The 21,766-nt window shown below is 38.4% G+C and overlaps 1 protein-coding gene across 1 annotated transcript in view; it reads left to right on the forward strand.

Annotated features, from left to right (window-relative positions):
- The first annotated feature begins 435 nt into the window (after positions 1-435).
- coro1ca (coronin, actin binding protein, 1Ca) overlaps positions 436-21,766 on the forward strand; it is a 31,415-nt gene continuing 10,084 nt past the window's right edge. The window contains exons 1-3 of the mRNA XM_061729136.1: positions 436-571; positions 12,081-12,277; positions 21,656-21,766. The exon at positions 21,656-21,766 is cut by the window's right edge and continues 12 nt beyond it. Coding sequence (XP_061585120.1) covers positions 12,083-12,277; positions 21,656-21,766 — 306 coding nt within the window. The 5' untranslated portion in view covers positions 436-571; positions 12,081-12,082. The remainder of the gene's footprint in view (positions 572-12,080; positions 12,278-21,655) is intronic.

Raw genomic sequence — 21,766 nt, forward strand, 5'->3', positions numbered from 1 at the left:
AAACAAGATATGTCGTCACAAATCTTTTTAGCCATTTTGCTGGAATCAATTCTTTTGAGGGACAAAAAGAACAATTTAAAATCATTTAAAAACCAATCAAAGGAGGGTTTACCATTTCTCCATTTACAGCAGTGAATATGATATTTACCCATGAGAATAATTATATTAATCATATCAGATATAACAGCCTTCAAATTGTCTACATATAAAAAAATATGAGAAATATCCAAAACTGGTATGTCATCTATTTTAAGTAATAACCAACTTCTCAATTAATTTATGGAAAATGGGAACCTGAAGAAAGAAAGTGTAAAATCCGGTCCCTTTATCCACAAAGCGTCTGTGATTGGCTGCAGGATGTGTCTGTCACAGAGCTTTGACCCAAACGTTGCTCGCTAGAGCAGAAAGAAAGGAGAGGAAGAGTGCAGGGCGGTGCTTGCGGCAGAGAGGGGAAAAGCAGCGAGCAGCTTGTGTCGGCTCCAGCGGAAAGTGGGATCATTTGGGTGACGCTTTTGGAACCACATATCTCATCCTCCAGTTTTCGGGACTAGTTTTATTTTACTCTCAGAAGGTAGGTCACCAATTACGTGACTCGTTTAAGATGTATTTTCCTGCGGGTTTTGTGCCAGCCTGGTATCAGTGCTCCTCATTTATCCACCGCAGCCCAGACAGGAAAGTGCATGCGCTAGCTAAAATCAACCGGGATTGTCTTTTTTTTTTTTTTAAATGTGAACACTTTCTCAGCCAGCATTTGGCCTCTGGGAGGGGTTTGGCGACATCTGAAGTAGTTTTCTCACTGATAACCAAATAAATCCTGGTTCCCAGTCAGGCTTTTGTGATCATTTTAACGCCTGTTAATGGTTCTGCGTTAAATCGACGCAGAACTACGCACGTAGCCTACGGCGTAGGGTACGCGGCGAGGCGCACCGTACGGTGCGCCTAGCCGCGTACCCTACGCCGTAGGTTCTGCGTCGGTGTAACGCGGAGGCATAAATCATGTTAAGGCGGAGGACTCGGCAGGTCAAGACGAGCTGCTGGTTATTGAACAGGGCGGGGTGGCTAACCACAGTGCGGCAGGAAAAAACTTATCTCCCAAACGACACACGGAGGTGCAGTCGGCACAAACCGCGCCCTGGCCCGTCGCACTGTCTCCAAACTGCACAATACCCCCCCCACAAACTCAAATATCGTCCATTTACATCGACATCGAAGATGTCTCCAGATGTGAGGTTCAGGCGCCAGCCGTCAACACAATGCTGGGAAAGATAAAGGAAATGATTTCACGGTGCATAGATTAGTGTTTTCTCAACCAGCTCTGCTTCCCTGATCATAACACGTGGAGAATTGTTAGTATAAAATCTCTCATACTCAGTTATAGTTCAAGTTGATGTGGATTTTTTTTATTTATTTATTTTTTATAAATGTAGTGCGTTTAAATTTGGTTGTTTTGAACGAAATCGGTTCACACCATCCAATAAATAATTCATGTTTCAATCAAAGTAGATGGGGTACATTACTTGTTGGTGTGTTTTGTTTGCTTATTTTTGTTCTAACACTATTATTGCAATGGATAGTTTCCACAACTGGAACACGCATGTTGAAATTAAAATAGATTTGCTCATTAATGATTGGTTGGATTACATTGTTTTTATAAATTAAGCTGCAACCAAAACCTTGTCTATTAGGTTTCTAATTTGCAAGATTATTACACAATCTTGTCTATTAGAGAACTATGCCTATTACATTTGGTTAATATTTTTTATAAAAGTATATTTCAGTATCTGAAACTTAAGAGCATTCTACATTTTTTTTCCTTTTTCTTTTCTGTGACAAGTCTTATGGCCTTTTTCTTTAAACCTGACTTAATAATAATAATAATAATAATAATAATAATACATTTTATTTATATAGCGCTTTTCAGGGCACTCAAAGACGCTTTACATTAAAACAAAACACATAATACAAATTACAATACACAGGACTTGGGTATGTTCTGCAGCAGTGACTTTTTAAAAACCAATACAGGAAATTGATCCACAGCTGAGAGTTTCAGGGAAATGGTTAATGACTTGCATTCTGGACATAAATGAGCTCTTCTGTGGAGTACTAGTGGCTGGATGATGTCCCAAATAGTCATCTCTGTAACTCCTCTGTGCGAACACTGCCGTGGGTTCATTTGCTTGCATGACAAAGAGGTAGCTTGATTTTTAATGATGAGCCAAGAGCACAGCATGACTTACATATTTGACCCCTATGGTGAACTAGGTTACTTCCCCCCCATGTGTAATTAGCAAGGAGTTTCTTGTAAGGGTTAAAGGAGCAGGTGAAGGATGAGGTAGCACCTCTGGGTCAACAGTCTGTTTGGATTAGTTCATCATTCCAGACACACCAACCCCAGCTTGTTGTGCTGCTGTGTAAGGTTTAAGGAAGTGTGCAGCCGGCCTTCCTATGGCTCAGTGAACTGAGGAAGTGGGTCAGGAAGCAGAAGAAAACTAAGCATAAGATCTGAATGAATGTTGGTTTGGGTCAACAGCGCTAGGGCACTCTTGTATGGGCTGAAATGAACTTTTCAAAGTGCATTTTAACATCTTGTTTTACATGGTATGCTACGTTTGTCATACATATTATGTAAATTATTTAAAAAATGTAGCTTTATATTACTGCCCTTTTTGATTACATGTAGTCATTTTCATCCTTAAGAAAGAAGCTAAATATTTTGTCAGCCACTTGGCTTTTTCAACTCAAGATTGCATTCTTTTAACAAGTCAGACATACTTCAGTTTTTGTCCTGTCTGTGTTAGATCAGATGCTATCTTAACCCCTTCTTCTCCCATTTAACGTTCTGCCAGACTGTCAAAATGAAATGAAAACCCCCGATAAGATAGACCAGTAGTTTTTTCCCTGAGCACAGATGGAAAGAAACATCCCATTAACAACCACCTGCTTACTACATGGAACTGTTTAGACCAGGATGGTAGTTGAACAAGATCACAGGACTAAATCTGTGTCACTAATTGTTTGCAGAATAGAAAACAGGCATGCAACTGAACTTGCTTTAAAAATGTGCAAAATATACAAATCTAAATCATTCTTAGTTTTTATAGACTCCATCCATGTCTTTTTTTGTATAGGTTAACATTACATTATAGATGAAACTGAGCTATCCCTAATTGTATGGAAAATGTTAATTTTGTAATACATTGTAGTTTAGCAATTCCATTAGGTGCGCACAAACACTTTCCTGGCACAACTGATGACATCTGTTGAAATGGGGCAGTGTTTTGAGCATTACTCATTGGGGGAGGGGGAGCAGTTCCTCAGGAAGAGGAGGTGACTGCTTTGTACTCCAAGTTTTTAGACTTTAGCAGTGACAGGTTTTGGCGTTTGTCTTTGGAGCAGTTTTGTGGATTGGCCATCAGCAGCAATGGCTGGAAAAAGTCACATGTTTGTTTGATTTCTGTGAGTCTTTACACACCCTGCTTAAAACAATATCCTTTCCTATTTTGATACATGTTATATTACTTTAAATGAGAGCTATGTTAAGCTATGACTTTTATGTAAGATAAGGAGTTTAGAATTTAGTTCCCACAGTTCAGCAACTGACAGAGTTGGAAAGGGGGTTTTATGCACAAGTACAGCAAAGTCACTGTCACGCTAAACATACAGACTTTTTCTAGCACCTGTTTCTTCTGGTTGCAGTTGAGGACTCTCCTTCTTTTCCTGTTTTGTGATGAGGACTTTGGAAAGCTAACTATATTACCTGAGATAATTTAATTACTAAATATTTGAGATGGCATGTCCATGGTGTATCCTGCCTCGGGGCTGGTGGTTGCTTTAGGCCCAGCTGCACTTAAACGGGATTAAATCCCTATAGAAGATGGATGAGGTATTAGAGGAATTTAACTGGATCTGGTCATTTTCAAAGTTTAAGGCACACTGCACTTCTGGTTCAGCTTCAATCATTTCCTCTCCTTTTATTATATATATATATATATATATATATATATATATGTATTAGTGATGCACCGAAATGAAAATGTGTGACCGAAAATAATAATAAACACTAGTTTTTGGTTGGCCAACGATTTTATGTGGTGCGCAACCATTACGGGAGCGTTATGTGGTTAGTTTTTGGTTAGCCAACAATTTATGTGATGCGCAACAGTTACGGAGCGGCCAGTCTATTTCCTTATATTACAACGCCGTTATTAATTGTTCATTTTTCACTTTCGAACACCGAAAGTGTTTTTTTTGCCATTTTCGGCCGAACAATTTCGGTTACCGAACAATCGGTGCATCACTAATATATATATATATATATATATATATATATATATATATATACACATATACACACACACACACACAGATACATTTTCAAACAAAACTGTATGTTTCATGGTTACTTGCATGGTGGGTGCACTGGTTTTCATTGTTTCAAATTGTTGGAATATAACTGGTTTCTGATTACAGTGCTGCATGACCTTGCTTACAAAAGGGAATGTGTACTTGGTTCACACATACCTGCTTGAAGCGTCCCAATTGCCACTGTCTTTGAATGGGGTGATTCAGTCGGTGCCGAAATTAACTGTGGGTTTTCTTGTGTCGTGGGGGCAACTTTTCACACATTACCAGCTAGTGCTACCCAGTGAAATAAGCATGAAGGTGGCATTGTTTCAGATCATGTGGTTTCTTTATGTAAAGAGCAGGAAGCAATTTGGTTTGTCCCTTATGGCACGCCAGAAGCACCATGTGAATGTTAACGTAAGCTGCTATGGATAGACGGTTAGGTGGCCTTGCGTTCAGTCTTGGTGAGAAACTGTGGAAACTGTGTCCAGTGTATTGAGATGACGTCACTGGATTATGTGTCTTTGGGCAGCAGGAAGACATGGCGAGTGAAGTGTGGACACAGATTCAGAATTAAAGCTACAAAAATCAAATTTGGTGGGGGGGAGGGAAATCAATACAGATCTAATAAATAAATACATTTTCCCTTCGTAATCCCACAATGGGGAGATTTTATTCTGTGCATTTAACCCATTTCTAGTCAAACTAGGAGCAGTGGTCTGCCATGTAATGGCATGTCGCCCGGGGAGCAGTAAGGGTTAAGGGCCTTGCTCAGGGGCCCAAAGTTGGTTGCAATAGAAGTGCTTGAACCTGGTCCTCCAGACTCCAGCCGTCTTCTGTAACCACGAGGCAACACAACCTCTTTCAGATTTGTCCAGTGATCTCTACGGTGGTAGAGAGTTGTACCCCATGCAAGACAAATGGGGAAATTGTCTGTTTCTGCCAAGATTGTTTTAGTGATCAGGCCAAAGAAAAACTAAGAAATTAAGGATCCAAACCAAAAAAAAACGGTCTAATATTTGTGATAGCAGTAACTTGCCTGTAGCGCATAAGCTCAATGTCAGAATTATTATTGGTTTGATGCTTAGTTTAAAAAAAAAAAAGTTTCTTTAAGTTGTCCTCTTCAGGTACTTTATCGATTACAGTATTCAACCATTGAGATATCGCCTTCCTAGATCACATGATCAGTGGATGTTCTTCCAGTAATAACACACTTAAGGGAATAACATTCTGCTAAACAGGAGCGCTCACAAAGTTTTCCTCTTCTCTGGTTTCCCCTGTCTTTTTGATTTTTGGGTCAAAGCAAAACAATTTCCCGTTGGTGTAATGGAAAGCAGCCGTTGGTGGTGTCACAGTGAGGTGGTTATCTGGGGAAAACCTTCCATGGTTTAACTTGGTTATATTAAAAGTGAGCATTCTTCATTTTGATTTATCATTGACATAAAAAAGTGAAACATGTTGGTCACTAACCTAGTGGCCATACTTGCTGTTGGGGGAGATTAAATAATAATAAAGGGGTAAGAGAGAGGGGAAATGCCTTGCACAAATGCAGAAACTTTTTAAAGCAGCACTATGTAACTTTTCCACCTTAATATAATATTTCCAGAGTCATTGTGATGGTACATCAACTTACAACAGGTTTAATGACACCTCTGTCATGGTCTGAGGGGTCTGTATCGCCTTCACTGGCACTATGTAACTTGGAGGAGCATGGTAGGAACCCTTCCACACTACTGGTAAAGCACTACCGCTTTTATCCAAAGGAGCCGCCAAACTCAACAAAAGCTGAAAGTTACATTGTGCTGCTTTAAACTTGCTAATTACTTTTGAGTAAGGGAGTCTGTTGAAGTTAACCTCTCTGTTTCACGCTCAATGAAGTGTTATCTGAACTGTAATGACCAAGCAAATCTGAAAACTGAATACCAGACTGCAGCCTGGTCAGTGGTATGAAAACATGCAAACGCAGGAATGTAAGAGGAGAAAATGAAGGCATTATTTTGCTATTGTTATCATGCAAATAACAGTTTCACAAGACCCATTATGTTTCGGTGCGAAATGCTGATCTCCATTAATAGTAATGATGATAATAAAAAAGCAAAATAATTTCCCACAGAATCATGTTCTTTGAACAAGATGATGTGCTGTTTTTCTATATTCCTTTTTAAATGTTTTAGAAATGTTGGACATCAAACTGACACCACACTCAATTGATGTTTAACTGATGCCAACTGCTTAGTTTTTATTACAGTACCCGGTGTACCCATTTTTCATTGGGGGGAAAAAAAATACCAATGCACCACTTTGAGCTCTAGGTTGATGGGGAAGAAAAATGTTAGCCCTAATCTCTGGGAAAGCCCTTTCATCTCTTGCAGTTTATGATGGCCACTATTTCTTTTCAATAAACACAGTATGTATTAAAATTTGAATGTTGAGTTGAAACAAAAATAGTTTTGCATGCTATTGATTGCAGTTCATAGAAAATTGGAATTGCAAGGTCTTGCTTTTTTTTAAAGTCTTAGTTGTTGTTTCCAACTGCATCTCTTTAGCATTAAATGGATTTAAATTCCCCCCCCCCTCTTGACTTCTTAAAACACTTTTGCAATGATCATGTTCACCCATATGCTCCCATTCATACTATGCTCTGGTCCTCCTCAGCTGGTCGTGGTGGCACAGATGGGACAGAAGCAAACGAATGTTAATTGACAGTTTATGGACACTTGAATGGAAATACTTTTGTTCAACAGTGGTGAAATCAGGATGTTTGGGCCCTGTCATTGTTTTAAGTGCAGTCTCCGAATACCGGTCACTTATGGCGCTTTTACACTAGTACCTACTCTACTCTGCCTTCTTTTCAATATCGAGATGAGAAGTAGGCGGGTTGGAGCGAAGCTGCTGTGACGTATTTGATTGTGTGATTTAAACAAAGAAGACAACAACACTAAAGATGTAGAACATGGAGTAAATTATATATATCTGCTGCTGGGTCTATGGCTTGTGTTCAATATCAAGTTAAAAAATGAGAGTGAAAGAAGCTTCAAGCGGCAACGCTTTTTTTTTTTTTGGTCTCGGCGCTGCTGAAGTGTCAGCTGGGAGCCGCGAGCAGCTGAGAATTGACAGAGCTCCTGGTGGATCTTGTTGTTCCTTATCACCGTCTAGATCCCTTTTTAATTCTCTCCTCAGCCACCAGGTTTAGGAACATCTGCACCTCAGAGTTGGATCACGAAACAAACTTTTGCGCTGCCATTGCCTGTCGAATAAAATGAACAAGAAGCCGCGAGTCGCTCTTTCGCTGATTTACGCCTCCTTACTCAGACGTCTGACTCCAACCCCCCGACCAATCGGTGGCCTGTAGTGTGATGATGTCAGATGCAGCCAGACTCAGCCGCTTAGAACCTCGGCAGAATAGATACAGAAAAAGTATCTACTCGGTACGCTTCGACCCCTAGTAGAGAAGCGCAAAGTCGAGTCGGGCTGAGTGGGTACTAGTGTAAAAGCGCCATTAGAGGTGAGAGTCAAAAACCAGTTCCACCACAAAAACGGTTCCACATTTCATGACAAAATCGGAACCGTGTGCCTCTCAACTTATTAGTTCTGTTATCAATGCCAGCTGTTGCTGAAATTGTGTAACGCATATCAGCAGAACATACCATCTATTGGGACATGCGGAGATTCCCTACTGTAACAGCCCTTTGCATCAATGATAACAGCGTAGAGTTCAACTGGTACAAACATTTTTTTTATTCCATCGTCAAATGCAGTGAAACTAAAAACAACAAAATATCAACAGTTGCACACTTAAAATATCTTAAGTTTACACATTTTACTTTAAACCCACACATTATTACACAGTCCCTTGAACCAAACAGAAACGCATGCCACTAGTATTTAAATGCCACATAACTTTCCTTATAACGTAGTGAGTAGAGACAGATACACCAACTAAACACACTTGAAAAAAAGTGCTGTTTAGTTGTTTAATTAAGCCTGTGAGTCTTGACTCCCTTAGGCTACATCTACATTAGCCTATCCCCATTTGAAACCAGTTGATGCATGTCCAGATTGCAGTTTGCATGTGACTGAAGACAGACTGAAAGGTGTTAGAACTGAGCTTGGTTGCAAATTACACTCATCATAGCTTGCATCCAGCACATGTAGGCAGTTGCAGTGGCATTAAATGCAAAATTTGTCTGCTTAATAGTTGATACAACCACATATTGTATCGGTCATCAGTACTTTGGATAAAAGCGTGAGGTGGTGGTGGAAGTAGGAGAAGAACAAAGTTAGCAGCCTTTGCTTTTCTATCTCTGTGGTCGTGGTGCTTATCTTCCAGTCATGGTCAAATGATATACACTTTGGTAAATCTGAGAATATAGTGGCCCAGAAGACCATATCATGAAGCGAGTCTGTTATATAATTTCGAAAGGCTTTTGGTTTTGTCCATTCATATTACAGTTACCCTAGCATTTACAAAATGAAACCATGCCAAGTTGCTTCAGCATTTTAAAGTTGATCTTGCAGAAGTAGTGTGAACTTGAGGTGCAACTTTAAAAATACATTTTATTTTATTTGAGATGCACCAGTGGGTTAGACACACCAGGCTCTCCTATCTTATGAATCAACATGCAAACGTGCGTTCATTCATTCAAAAGATTCTGGAATTGGGAACGTTTTTTTTTTTTTCTTCTTCTTCTTTTTCTTTCAATCGTGAAATGTTTGATTTGCCAGCTCTGAATTGAAACTAACCATTGAAAACGGCAGTTAGTAGTTTTTTGTTTCTTCCAAAAACATGAACTTCATATCAGATGACCAAATAACTTAAAAAAAAAAAAAAAAAAAAAAAAAAAAAAAAAAAAAAAAAAAAAAAAAAATTGAGTCTATTGAGTCTAAATTTCAGCAGGGTGCACATGTGCATGGAACCATATGTATTTAAATAAATAAGATATATGAGGGAGTTCTTATTGTGGGGTCAGATAATCCATTGAATTTCTGTACTCCATTCAGAAAATGACAGGAATCCTATGAATTTCTTCCTAATTACTTTACTTTCGCCATTGATCAGCATTTCCCTTAGAATCAGATTATGCTTGTGACATTTGCCGTTTACTTTACAATACAAGCAACATAATAACCTAAATTCCCTCTTGTGCAAGTCATTGCAAGCTGTTGGGGTCAGTAATGCATGTGTCTTGGGCTGGTTTGAAAATACTCAACTTTGAAACTACATGATTTGTTTCTTTATAATCTTGAGTTTTGAAGTCTCTTCACTGTTCACATACAGTACCTGATTTAACTGACAGTGACTCGGATCATCCAGCTGTACTCTAAAAGCATGTTTTGTCTACATAACACATGTGGGAAATGAAGCGTGAGCACATTTCATTTCTGGCTGCTCAGAGCAGAACCATTCTGAAGATCCACCATATTGTTGTCTTCGTGAGCAGCAGTTAAGAGTTATCATACCCAAACTGGAAGATTTTAAGTGCTCAGTTTTTGGCTGTACATGCCAGCACAAGATATTGTTTTCCATGCCAGCAACAAAGGAGGAAGGAGCTCTTTGGATTAACTTCCCATTTAAAAAATGAAGTCCAGGCTACAGTGTGCAGAATTCGAGTGGTGTTCTCAATCACTTTGACTACCTGCTTCAAAAACTTGGGGGAAATATATGTATGCGTGTGTCTGTGTCAAATATTTTATCAGCATACCTTTTTTAATGAGAAGAAAAGACGGAACAAAGACTGAACAATTTATAGGGTTTCTAGAGAATACCTTTTGTTGTTTTTTGATTAGATTTATGTGTTTCAAGCACCAGTTATTTCACAGCCAGCATCAGTTTCTCCCATAAGTTACTCACAATTTTATGTAAAATGGAGAAAAAAACCTGCTTTTCCTTCCTCACTAACTTTAAATATAAATAGAGTAGTGACCTTGCCAACTTGCATGTAATGTTGTGATTGCTGACGTGGTAATGAGTGCTTTGATTATCATGCTACGTTCTTCAATTAAACATTTTTTTGTGTGTGTTTATGGTTGGTGGTGGTTGTTTGTGGTGTTTTTTAATTTATCTGTCCCTGCTGTTGAAACCCAAGTGTCTGCATGTGACCTCTTTTTGATAGATTTAAAACTTTCTGTGAGATGTATCAGACTTACAGGAACATTACCCCAGTAACATTATTGTTGTTATTATTATTAATAACATCATCATCCTCAGTTTGACATACTGCAACAAACGCATTCGCTCACACACTCAGTAAAACGACATGGGAATGTTTTTGTTAATGATAGTGTTGTATCAGTCACATGTACTTTATCAATGTTTTATTGACGACATCTACTTACTTCTTGTGTCGTCATCAGGTTATCTCAAAGTTATGTTTACATGATTTATGGGAGACGGGAAGATATGAACAGGATATGAAACTCTGTGGGGTGTGCCTGTTGAGATTTCAATTGATGTTTTCAATGTTGAGTTTCCATGGAAATGTACACTTGGAGACTAATTCAAATCTGTAACCCTTGAAACGCATTATTACTGAAATGCAGTGCATGCGTTACCTGATTTAACCTGGCCTCATGCTATTGCACACCCAATTGATTATAAAATTGCTAATTAAGTATATTTAAGACCAGCTAGGATCCAAGTCATTCACTGACGTATTAGTAGAATATTTTTTGCTAATTTCTTTAACAGGATAATACACCTCTTTATGATCCTTGTCATAAAAAAAAACTGTGCGTGTGTTTTTGTTTTTTTTTCACTGACCCTCATTCCCACCCTCCACAATCTTTTGGAAAACAACCTTCAAAACATGTCCCACATCCTGGGCAGCGCTTGGTATGGGTGATTCAGAAACTGTTCCTATGTGACTGACATACACACAGAAACACACACACACTTGAGGATTTAAAGAAGAAGAAGAGAGGAAAAAAAAAGGGAACAGACCATTTAAGGTTAACATTTTCTTTTTTGAGATTCTTGTTGCAGGTGAACTTGTCTTTAGTATGACGCTTACTGGCTTTCCGCATATTTAGAACTGGGCTGTTTATAAAGTTGAGGCTTTTTGAGTGCTTTTCCAAAGCATTCTCCTCACAAATTGTCTTGATGGTGCTTTCCACTGAGCCAGCCACTGTTCTCTTTTTTTTTTAATTTATTTATTTATTTATTTATTTTAAGGCTCTAGATGTCACCAAAAGGTGTTTATACTTATTTTTATGCTTGAGTTACTTGAGATAATTGTCTTCATACCAGAAGTTAATAACAGAATCGGTTGTTGCATACATACATGAATGAATGAATGAATGAATGAATGAATAAAATGCTGCAAGCCAACTGAGGCATATTTTCTTTTGTAACTTTTCACTGAAGCAAGTAAACAAGCTCACTGTTTAAGAGCAGGTAAGCATTCATGTTGGATAACTTAAAAAAAAAAAAAAAAAAAAAGAATTCTAAATTTTTCACTCAACAGAGATATGAAATTGAGTTATACCAACTGTAACATGTTGCAAAGAAGCATGGTGTTGCTTAAAGAATCAAATAAAACGCTTTCACCATAATATACTTAAGCCTCATATCCCAATTTCAAAATGACAAGTCAAATGATCGCAACATAAAGCATATACCTCATACATATAATTTCCTTTGGGGTTAATAAAATTATTGTGATTTCTTCAGTTCACTATCTATTCACTATATATGTACACTGCTGGTCTTGACTTTTTTTTTCACACTTTTGCAGATATGAGACGAGTTGTACGGCAGAGCAAATTCCGTCATGTCTTTGGCCAGGCGGTGAAGAATGACCAATGCTATGATGACATCCGTGTTTCAAGGGTCACATGGGACAGTGCCTTTTGTGCAGTGAACCCGAAGTTTGTTGCCCTAATTATTGAGGCCAGTGGTGGTGGAGCTTTCCTCGTTCTCCCTCTTCACAAGGTAAGGATGTGTTGTGTAAAGGCTTGAACATGGCTATGCAACCATTGTACACTAGTGCTTCAAAAATGCACACCTACATGTTACAGCCTGTTGCTGTCACTTGAGCCCACACGTCAACAAAGGAGGCGTTGGCTAGTGGTGTCATTTTAGGCCAATTAGCTTTGCTTTTAGAAGGCTCAAAAATCCTAATGGTTCAAATATCTACTTTGTGATGGAGTAAAACTAAGGGGTAAGACAGTTGTCTAGTACACGCCTGATATCTCGTGATGACATTTGGTTGGCCCACATAGATAATATGAACAGTAATACAGTAATTTCTTTAAGATAATAAATGGGCTGACATGAATTGAAGCAAAATTTAATTAAAAATATGGACTCCTGTCTCTATTTCCAGGATTATTGCTATTTCCCATGTTTGCATACAGCAGACAATCATTTGCTTTGAATCCTGTACCTTTTTACAAGTAGGATTGCTGACTCCTCATGTCGATGTACTGTTGAGATTAATGATTACCAGCAGGTTGTTTCCCACACCCTCATGTATAAAAGAGAAACTACCTCAAAGCACTGGAGCCAACAGTCTCCTGATTCTTTCCTCTGTATAAGGGATTAACTTCACAAGTGCTGGGCAGGACTGTATTTAAATAATTATTGGTTCTAAACAAGTTAGCTGAGTTAACACTGCTTGCCCTCTTCTATTTATTGATTTATTTTTCTTAAACCCTGCTGCCATAATGGGATTAATATGTAACTAAGGTCAGACTGAATTTAAGATTGACATTGATGAATCTTAAATGCCGTGGTTTAATAATATTGAATTGTTTGCTGCTTTTTTCTTTTTTTTTTAATCAGCCCTCAGTAACAGGTCCTAACACTGAGCAGCATAAGCACTGCAATAATGTTGACAGATCTACCTCGACTCTGTTATAAATACACACCACTACACTCATGTCACATGAGAAGGCACTGGCATAGGGGAACGAGCCCATAGAGCTGTCAACACAGTGCTTACACCTCTCATCACCTCATTCAATACACGGCTTGTACTGAAGTTGGCTGCTTTAATGTTTCTGATCTTCTCCCTCTGTTTCTTGGAGCTGCCCTCTGTATGCTATGTCGCAGTACCACAATACTGTATTTACTCACCAAATGTTACTTTTTTACCTATGAATTAAACAATGTGGGTGGCCGAGATCTTTTATGTGCATAGAAATCCTCCAAGAGGTTTTTCTGAAGTGAGGCTTGAGTTTTAGTTCATCACACAGAAGTTGTCAGACTTGACAGACGAGTCCTTCAGCTCTAGTCTTTTTATCATTTCAACACATCATGCACTCAGATGCATTTTATGATATGGTAAGCCTTAGCCTAGCTTCAGCTAGGGGTCCTGGTCTCAAGTGGTATATTTCTGTTCATTTTAACAGTGCGACTGAGATGAAATATAGTGACTGTTTTACAGGGTGGATGTAGATCTTTTATGTGGATTTCCACTAGTACCTGCTTGGCTCAGCTCCATTTTTAAGGGTTTCTCACTAGGTGATAGTAACAGTTAGTACCTCCTTTATCACATCTATTTGGGCGGGGTTCCAACCGAGCTGAGTCGGGCTGAAAATACGTCACCAGGCTGCAGGATACCGATTAGGGATGTTAATAAATAATCGATTTTCGATTAATTGCCGTTATGAAATTACCCGATTAAAATTAATGATTACAATTAATCTATTTATTTATTTATTTTTTTCGTTTAATTTCACCAGCTGGTATTACGCCCGGACCATATTTAATGCGACACAACGCGCCGCGTCGCGCACATAAAGTTAGAAGAAAGAGACGGATATGTTTGGTTTTAGTAATATCCTGCTCAGGCAATGAGTCTGCAATGGCCCAGACGGGAGACACATGTAGCTCAGTGCTTAACTTTTATTTTTAATCCACTCTATATTCTTCTGGTTGTTCTCCGATATCTTCCCCTAAAGCCTGAAGGTTCCGCCTTAAATCGACGCAGAGCCGCCGCCGTAGCCTACGGCGGCGGCTCTGCGTTGTTGTAACGCGGAACCATAAATCAGCCTTCACCCGGTACATACATAGGTTTCTCTAAACATCTGTCCCCGCTACAGTTTTAACTAAAAGAAAATGTGCTCCAATACAGCAGGTCTCATCATTTTATTTTGAACACTGCAGAAACTCTAACTTAAAACGTAACTAGAACTTAAAATTTGCTTGACACAAATGACACTATTATGGCTGCTGCTACTACTAATAGCCTTGAAGTGCACTTTATATTATATTCCTTGTGGTACAAAAATGTCTTTTTGTTACTTTTGTATCAAATAAATATTTGATTAAGGAATACATTAAAATGTCCTTTGTATTTTATATAAGCAAAAAAAATTATGTTTGTATCTCAGATGGGGGAAAAACGCCGCTTATCAACTAATCGATGATCGATCGATAAGGTTATCAACTATCAATTAATGAAATAATCGATAATTTGCATCCCTAATACCGATTGGCGTAGAGTTGACAAGAGTAACTCCTACACACCCACCATATTTAATATCCGACTACAGCAACCGTGATATTTACTTAACTAAACTGTGGCACAGTGAAAAATAGCAAGCAAACCTACCCCATAGTGCAATGAGGAGGTCCACAAGTTTCTGTGCCTGGTGGCTGATGTTCTGGTCCAGTGGGAGCTCGACAGGGAAACGTTGAAGGAAAACGAGGCCTCATCCACATGGAGGTTGCACTGGACTCTAATGGAACGTGACTGAGGTCAAGTCAAACTGTACAATGGAAAAAGGGCATTATTTGTGAACAGGGCTGGAACCATTTAGTTGGGATGTATTCTTAAAAAAAATTACATTTTACAGAAAACAAGCCACTGAGAGCTGGTGAAAGGTGAACTACCAAAAATAAGTGTTGGTGGCAGCCGTATTTGCTAACAAACCTTCCATGAGAGCATGACGTTGCCTCTTGAATTAACAATTGAATGCACTTCTGTAAGGTTTTGGTGGTCAGTTCTACTCTATAGATGAGACTGAACCTGAAGATGGTTTTGAATTATGTTTGTTTAAATTCTGCAGCAAGGCCGCTCTTTCCCCTTCAATGCCCCTGCTTCTAATGTCAGGGTGCGTCTGTCTAAACTGTCTACTTGTGTTATGCTCCTGCAAATTTGTGGGCAGCCAGCTAATCAGGTCCTTTGTTCTACACTTACTCAGCGCGCACAGCACCCATCCCTAAACAAAACCTGAGGTCTGAGCCTCATTTTGAACAGTCAACCGATGGGGATGTGTGAGTCAAGATGTGGGTTAGTGCAGCAGCCTGTCCTGACTCAGCACAGCAATGAGTATTGTCGCTTCCTCTTGTCGGAACACAAGGATATATAGAGGGGATCAGATGTCCTGCTAAATGTATGCCATCCCCTTGCCTCATGCTTTCAGTCTCTCCTTTCTCATTCTTAGCTGGATGCCTGCTAAATTATTCCCTGATTTCCATATGAAGGAAGTTGTGGGGGTGTATAGTTGTTGCGAGTGAGTGTTTGGGGAAAAATTCCTGTCTGCTTGCTCTGCACAAGTGAAGTGAACATATTGGTAAATTATTACAAATGCTTTTTATTTTGATCCCTGAAGTAGAAATCTGACTTTGATTTGTACAACTGTGGATGTTGGAGATTCTACAATGTAATTCTCTGACCGCCTTCATTTTCCAAGTAGTGCGTCTATTGCTGCCACCGTACACAAAGGATGATTAAGTGTGAAGTGTGTTGGATTTGGATTCAATTCCTTAATGTTCCATTCATTCTGTACTCTGCCGTTGCTGTTAATCCCAGGGTGTGTGTGCAGAGTGACACATTTTCAGCTCTCTCTCTCATGTAAAGCAGCCTTGCTGCTAACTAAGCTGCTCTCTCTTCTTGCAAAAATATACTGGGTGTGCATGATTTCCAGGGTCTTTCCCCATACTTTGGTCAGTTTGTGTTTAGATACCTCAATGCTGCTCGGCTGCCTTAGCCGCTCAGTCCTGCTGACTGCAGATTTTACCATATATGGTCATTCATTGCTCCCTGTCTGACAGCCTTCCAAGACCATTTCCTCCCTGCCCAGCCATTGGCTGTCTCATGCAGTGTCGATACACATGTGAATTCTGGGATAGGCTGAGCTGTGAGGAGCAGTTAAGATGAGAGAATTGGGTTGAAGTCAGATGTTGTTTCTGTCAAAGTCACTTACTATATCCAAATACCACATTTAAACGATTATTGTAGTGTGGTTGGCGTGGTTCCTGAATTACTGAATAATATAGTATGTCAGAGCCAGAACATCCAGGCATTCTTTTTAATGTAGCAAATCTCAGAAGAAGTGTTATGTTCTTTGTTTAAAATCATTAAAACGTATTCAGTTTCAATGCTTTATTTAAAAAAGCTTTCTAAAACCTTAGGGTTTCTGGAACAAGCTATGAAAGGATCAACTGGGTCAAGCTATGAATTAAGGTTGTGCAGTTTATTTAATTTTAATTGTGATTTAAAATTTGTCTCTGACAAAAACAATGTCACGGGGAAATTATGATTTTTGCAGCCTTTTGTATTCTGAATGTTGCACAAAAAGGATGGAATTACTATTGTCTGAAGTATACAACCATTAAGATGTTAAATTTGTATCGGGGTCACACAGGTGTGTCTGGCCAAAAATGTTTTTAGGAGATTGTTTGAACAACTTAATCATATGTTCATAGATCCCTTTTTTCCCTCCATGCTTAGTCTGCAATTTTATTTAAACCAATATGTAAATGTACCATCAAATTGTAAACATTTTGTCAAGATAAATGCTTCAGATATGGATAGATCTTTTTCGGTGTTGCCCAAAAGTGATCATGATTATCTCAATCAGCTAGCTACACAGCCATATTATTAAACTGTTAACATCCTTTTTTTTTTTTTGTTGTAGAAAAATTAGTAAACTGCTGCCCAATCTTGTGCTTTGTCAGTATATGAATACTGATTAGGGATGGACAGTTAATTGCTCATTTTTACTTTGATTATGATCAATAATAGTGTTTTTGGTTTTTTTTTTCTTCTCCTTTCCTTCCTCAGGTCACTGACATGGTTTTTGCTCTAAATATGCTGAACTATTAAAACTAGGATCACAGTCCCATCTGACCATGGAGGCAGTAGCATGTTTTTTTAGGGAAATGAAACATGAAGACACACGATGGGGAACCAATTTTATAAAAAAAAAAAAAAAAAAAAAATGCCATACCTATGGAGCGTAAAAAATATTTTTTAAAAGATGTCTGAAAGGCAGGATCGTCTATATATATATATATATATATATATATATATATATATATATATATATATATATATATATATATATATATAAAATATGTATGTTGGTAAGAGTGTTTCTCAATTACTGTCAGAAAATCTTACTTCAAATGTTTTAAGGTTTAATGGACTTGTACGTGCCTGCATCATCTAAAGATAGTTTTCCAACAAGTAATTCCAGAAAGATACTTAACCTTTTAATGTTTCCAAATATTTGTTCATGCACGTTTGTTTGCCTGAACGCTATGTACATATTCTACATATTTCTCAATTTTCTGAAGCTGCTGCCTGAGCATGGCTTCTGTAAAAGCAACACTCGCTTGTCTGTCAGCAGTAAATGGGAACAAAGTGGGACATACTGATTAGAACATTTTTGTTGATGGCGCTGAACTATGATAAGCAATACCCGTTGGCTCTGGACATGGGTATTAAATGCATCAGTGAAAAGTTGGAAATATCACAGCCTCAGGTCTTTATGAAGCTCTCTTTTCTCCTTTTTGTTATCTAGGAAAGCTGTGAAGACTTGTTTTACTTCCTTTTGTTGCCTGTCAATGATAAAGTGCTACCAAAAGCAATTCCACGTGGCACTCAGGTCATATTTTTACTGCAGTCGGTAGAACTTGTAACGGTGAACAACCATGACATTGCTAGCGTAGACTGTTCCACATGTAAAGGCCTCCCTTTTTCTTTTTTTTTTTAATGCTTTTACTGCCTTTAGCCTTTTGTTAAACATACAGATCCAGAGATGTGTAAAAGTGGAAATTTCCATGGAGCTCTTAGTGGCTCTGGCCAGTGTGCATGGAAGACTCTTAGTGGCGTGCAACGCCATGCATGTGTGAATCACATGTTGAGCTGCAAGGAAAGGAAGTGTTCAGGCCTCCGTGTGAATGAAAAGAATGTCCTCTCTTGCCTTGGGGGAATGCCGTTCATATGGTGGCTTTTTGTATTTCAGTGTTGTGCTTTGTATTCATCGTCTTGTGATTCACTGATTTTCTGCAATCATACGTGTTGCTATGCAACGGGTTGTTTTCTGGGCCTTATACATTCCTCTCGGCAGAGTGTAGTGTTTTTATGAAATTCAACTGTTTCCCTGCAGACTGTGAACCCCCTTGGCTTGGTTTGGGTAGCTTTATTTAATATATAATATATTTAATATAAAAAAAGTGTGTGTGTGTGTGTGTGTGTCTCTACTGGACAACACCTGCATTTTCCTATACTTGTAGAATGGTTGCCGGGGAGGTAAATTTCTTGCCTGGCTGGTTTATTCTGTTTGGGTCCTGTGCTACTGTAGCTCTAGTGTTTTGATCTATGTCTGTGTGAGTGCATTCAGCCCTAAAAACAGACCAAAAATACATTTTTAATGTCTTCTGCAAAGCAATAGTGGATTATGTGGCCTTTTTGTCAAGGAATCGCCAAAAATAAAGGGCTATAGTTTTACTGAATGGAAACATTTTCAAAATAGTTGATCTCCCTTTATGAACAAGACAACAGAATTGTATGGACAACAAATGTCCATTAATTGTGCAACAGTTTTTGGGAACGCAAAGTTGAATTATCTCCTGCACCATATTGTGTATAAGGGCTCAGATGATAGGAAGAATATCTGTCCAAGGCTGTAAAGATTGGCTAATTTCCAGTAAAAAAAGAAGTATAAATGTTTTTTTTTTTTTTTTTTTTTTTTTTTTATACCAGAGCAGTCTTGTATTACATGTATTCAACAAGTTTAAGTTAATATTCATTTTTGTTTGATAAGCAAACCTGCCAAGACTTGTTACATATGTTGAAAAAATCTTGTCATTTTGATATCTTCAGACTTGGATTTGTTTTAAAATTTAATATGCGCCATTTTTATTTTCTCCTGGTCAGTGACCTAGACTGTTGACCTCATTATATGCTCCTGTCGGCTTTATTGGCTTCTTTCTGGCCCTTAATGCGTGTGATTTGTACATGGGCGGTAGTCTGAAAGGGCAGTCACATATCAACCCATGGGCATAACTATATGCTGGTGATTCCAGTAATGAAGTGTGAGACAGTTTATTTATTTTTGAGCGCATTTACTGCAAACATTTGATTTGTGTGCGTTAACATCTTTTATGCAGGTTTAAGCAAAATTCACGAAAATCCTGCTTCTGTAAATCAGATGTCACTTTCAGTCAGATGGTGGAAGTCACAAATTTACTGCAAATTTGATTGTTTTATTTGATTTGTCATCAAAATGGTAAAGTCTGCACATCTTGCACCACAGTAGGAGTAACAGTAGATAATTTTAAAACATGAGTTTGAAATGTAGCATTGCTGAGCGTACTGTGACTAAATAGTGATTACTCTATCTGGAGTGTGGTAAATTGGATGCATATCATTTTAATCAGGTGACGTGAACATGGTCCAAGTGACGGGTGATTGAAACCGCCAGATGCCTCCGCTGATGATGTTCAATTCAAAAATACATTTTTATTATTCCCTGAAGGGAAATTAATTGTTGCAGCAGTCATGATTTAAGTCCTCTTCAAAGAGTTAAGTGTTTGAAGCTAGAGGTTCTGTAATATCCTGCTTTGTAAAAAGAATTGTAAACACCCTTGCTAGCATTATTTTGATGGCATTGTCTTACAAGTCAGATTTTTTTTAACTCCCACTGTGCGCTAAAATAAACAATCTATAAGCAATAAAACACAAGCATCATTAATAGCTCAAATGGTGCTATATACGACACCCTGGAGGACCTCTTAGTTTTCATTAGTCACGTTCATACCATAGCTGCCTTGAACTTGGGTGTGGAATGTAGAATGCGCCTGGCTCTCTGAATAGTTGGCCCCTCATGCTCTGCTTACGGATGGTAAGCTTCAATGTAAAAGAGGGGGGCGTGTAGTTCATCATAGACAGTTAAAGACAGTTTAAGCAGTTTCAATGTATTCATTAATGTCAAACCTTAAAAGAAAAAGTGCAATCTTCTTAAAGTCCTAACAGAAAATTGTGAGGAACCAGAAACTTTAAACAACTTCTACAGGTGGTTTAAACCTTTTGAGAGATCTGTCAAAAAGGCCTCTACATGGATAGAAAATCAGATCCACGTCTATCTACTGTGGATGTGCTATATGCAACACTGGTAACATTTACACCTCACTGTTTTATGTATAGATGGATGAAGAAGGTACATTGTCCTTACAGTGGCATCGAAAAAAGCTTTGTGTACAGAACTGATGTTGGAACTGTTGATCCCCGTCATGCATGTCAGAACTAGTTAGACAATGTAAATAATCCAAAAGATGTTTGCTTATGTTTTGGGTGTCAAAATGTTGAAATGAACCGAGCGTGATCCATAGTGATGGTTTAAAAAAAAAAAAAAGTCCAAGTAACTTTTTTTTTTTTTTTTTTTTTTTTTTTTTAAATCTCTGACCAGTTAATTCTTTGGCTTTGTTTGCACTATTTCTGTCTCTACACCTGGTCATCGGTCCATTCCCTTCCTGCTTTACATCCTGTTCCTGCTTTACACATACTCCTTGGAGTAAACAGTATTTTTTCTTTTGTCTTTGTAAATGCATTGTGCTTTTAAAGAGTTACACAGCCAGACATAAATATGCCTTTTTTTTTTTTACACCTTCATGTGTGTACTGTGCAGGAGTTGTTATTCTCCTGTAAGCAAATGTTATTTTTGTTGTCCTGTCATGCAACCCAAGTCTGAACTTCAAGACAAGCTCTTTGATTCCCACTGACTGTCTTAAACTCACCATTGGTGGCAACTCTTTCACAGATTGAATCAGGGGGAGTTGCATTTGATACTTCATCTGTATTGTCTTAAGACGATGACCTCCCAGCCCACAAACTTAAATATGTGAAGTTTGTTTTTGTGCTCTTAAATGACATTCAAAATGAAATAGTTGCCGTCACTCACTCCATCACCCACTCTGACTTTTTTTTTTTTTTTTTTTGGTTCTGGATTATGTGAAAAAGATCCGTTTTTAAATGTGTGTGTTGGTGGGATTTAGGATTATGCTGCAATTGTCCTGTTTCAAACCAGGATAAGACTAATCTCATTATTCGTTTGTTTATCTTTGTCTTCACAGACAGGACGCATTGATAAATCCTACCCCACAGTATGTGGTCACACAGGTCCTGTGTTAGACATTGAGTGGTGCCCCCACAATGACCAGGTCATTGCCAGTGGTTCTGAGGAC

The sequence above is a fragment of the Cololabis saira genome, chromosome 9 (assembly GCF_033807715.1).
Source record: "Cololabis saira isolate AMF1-May2022 chromosome 9, fColSai1.1, whole genome shotgun sequence".
NCBI classification, from domain to species: Eukaryota; Metazoa; Chordata; class Actinopteri; order Beloniformes; family Belonidae; genus Cololabis; species Cololabis saira.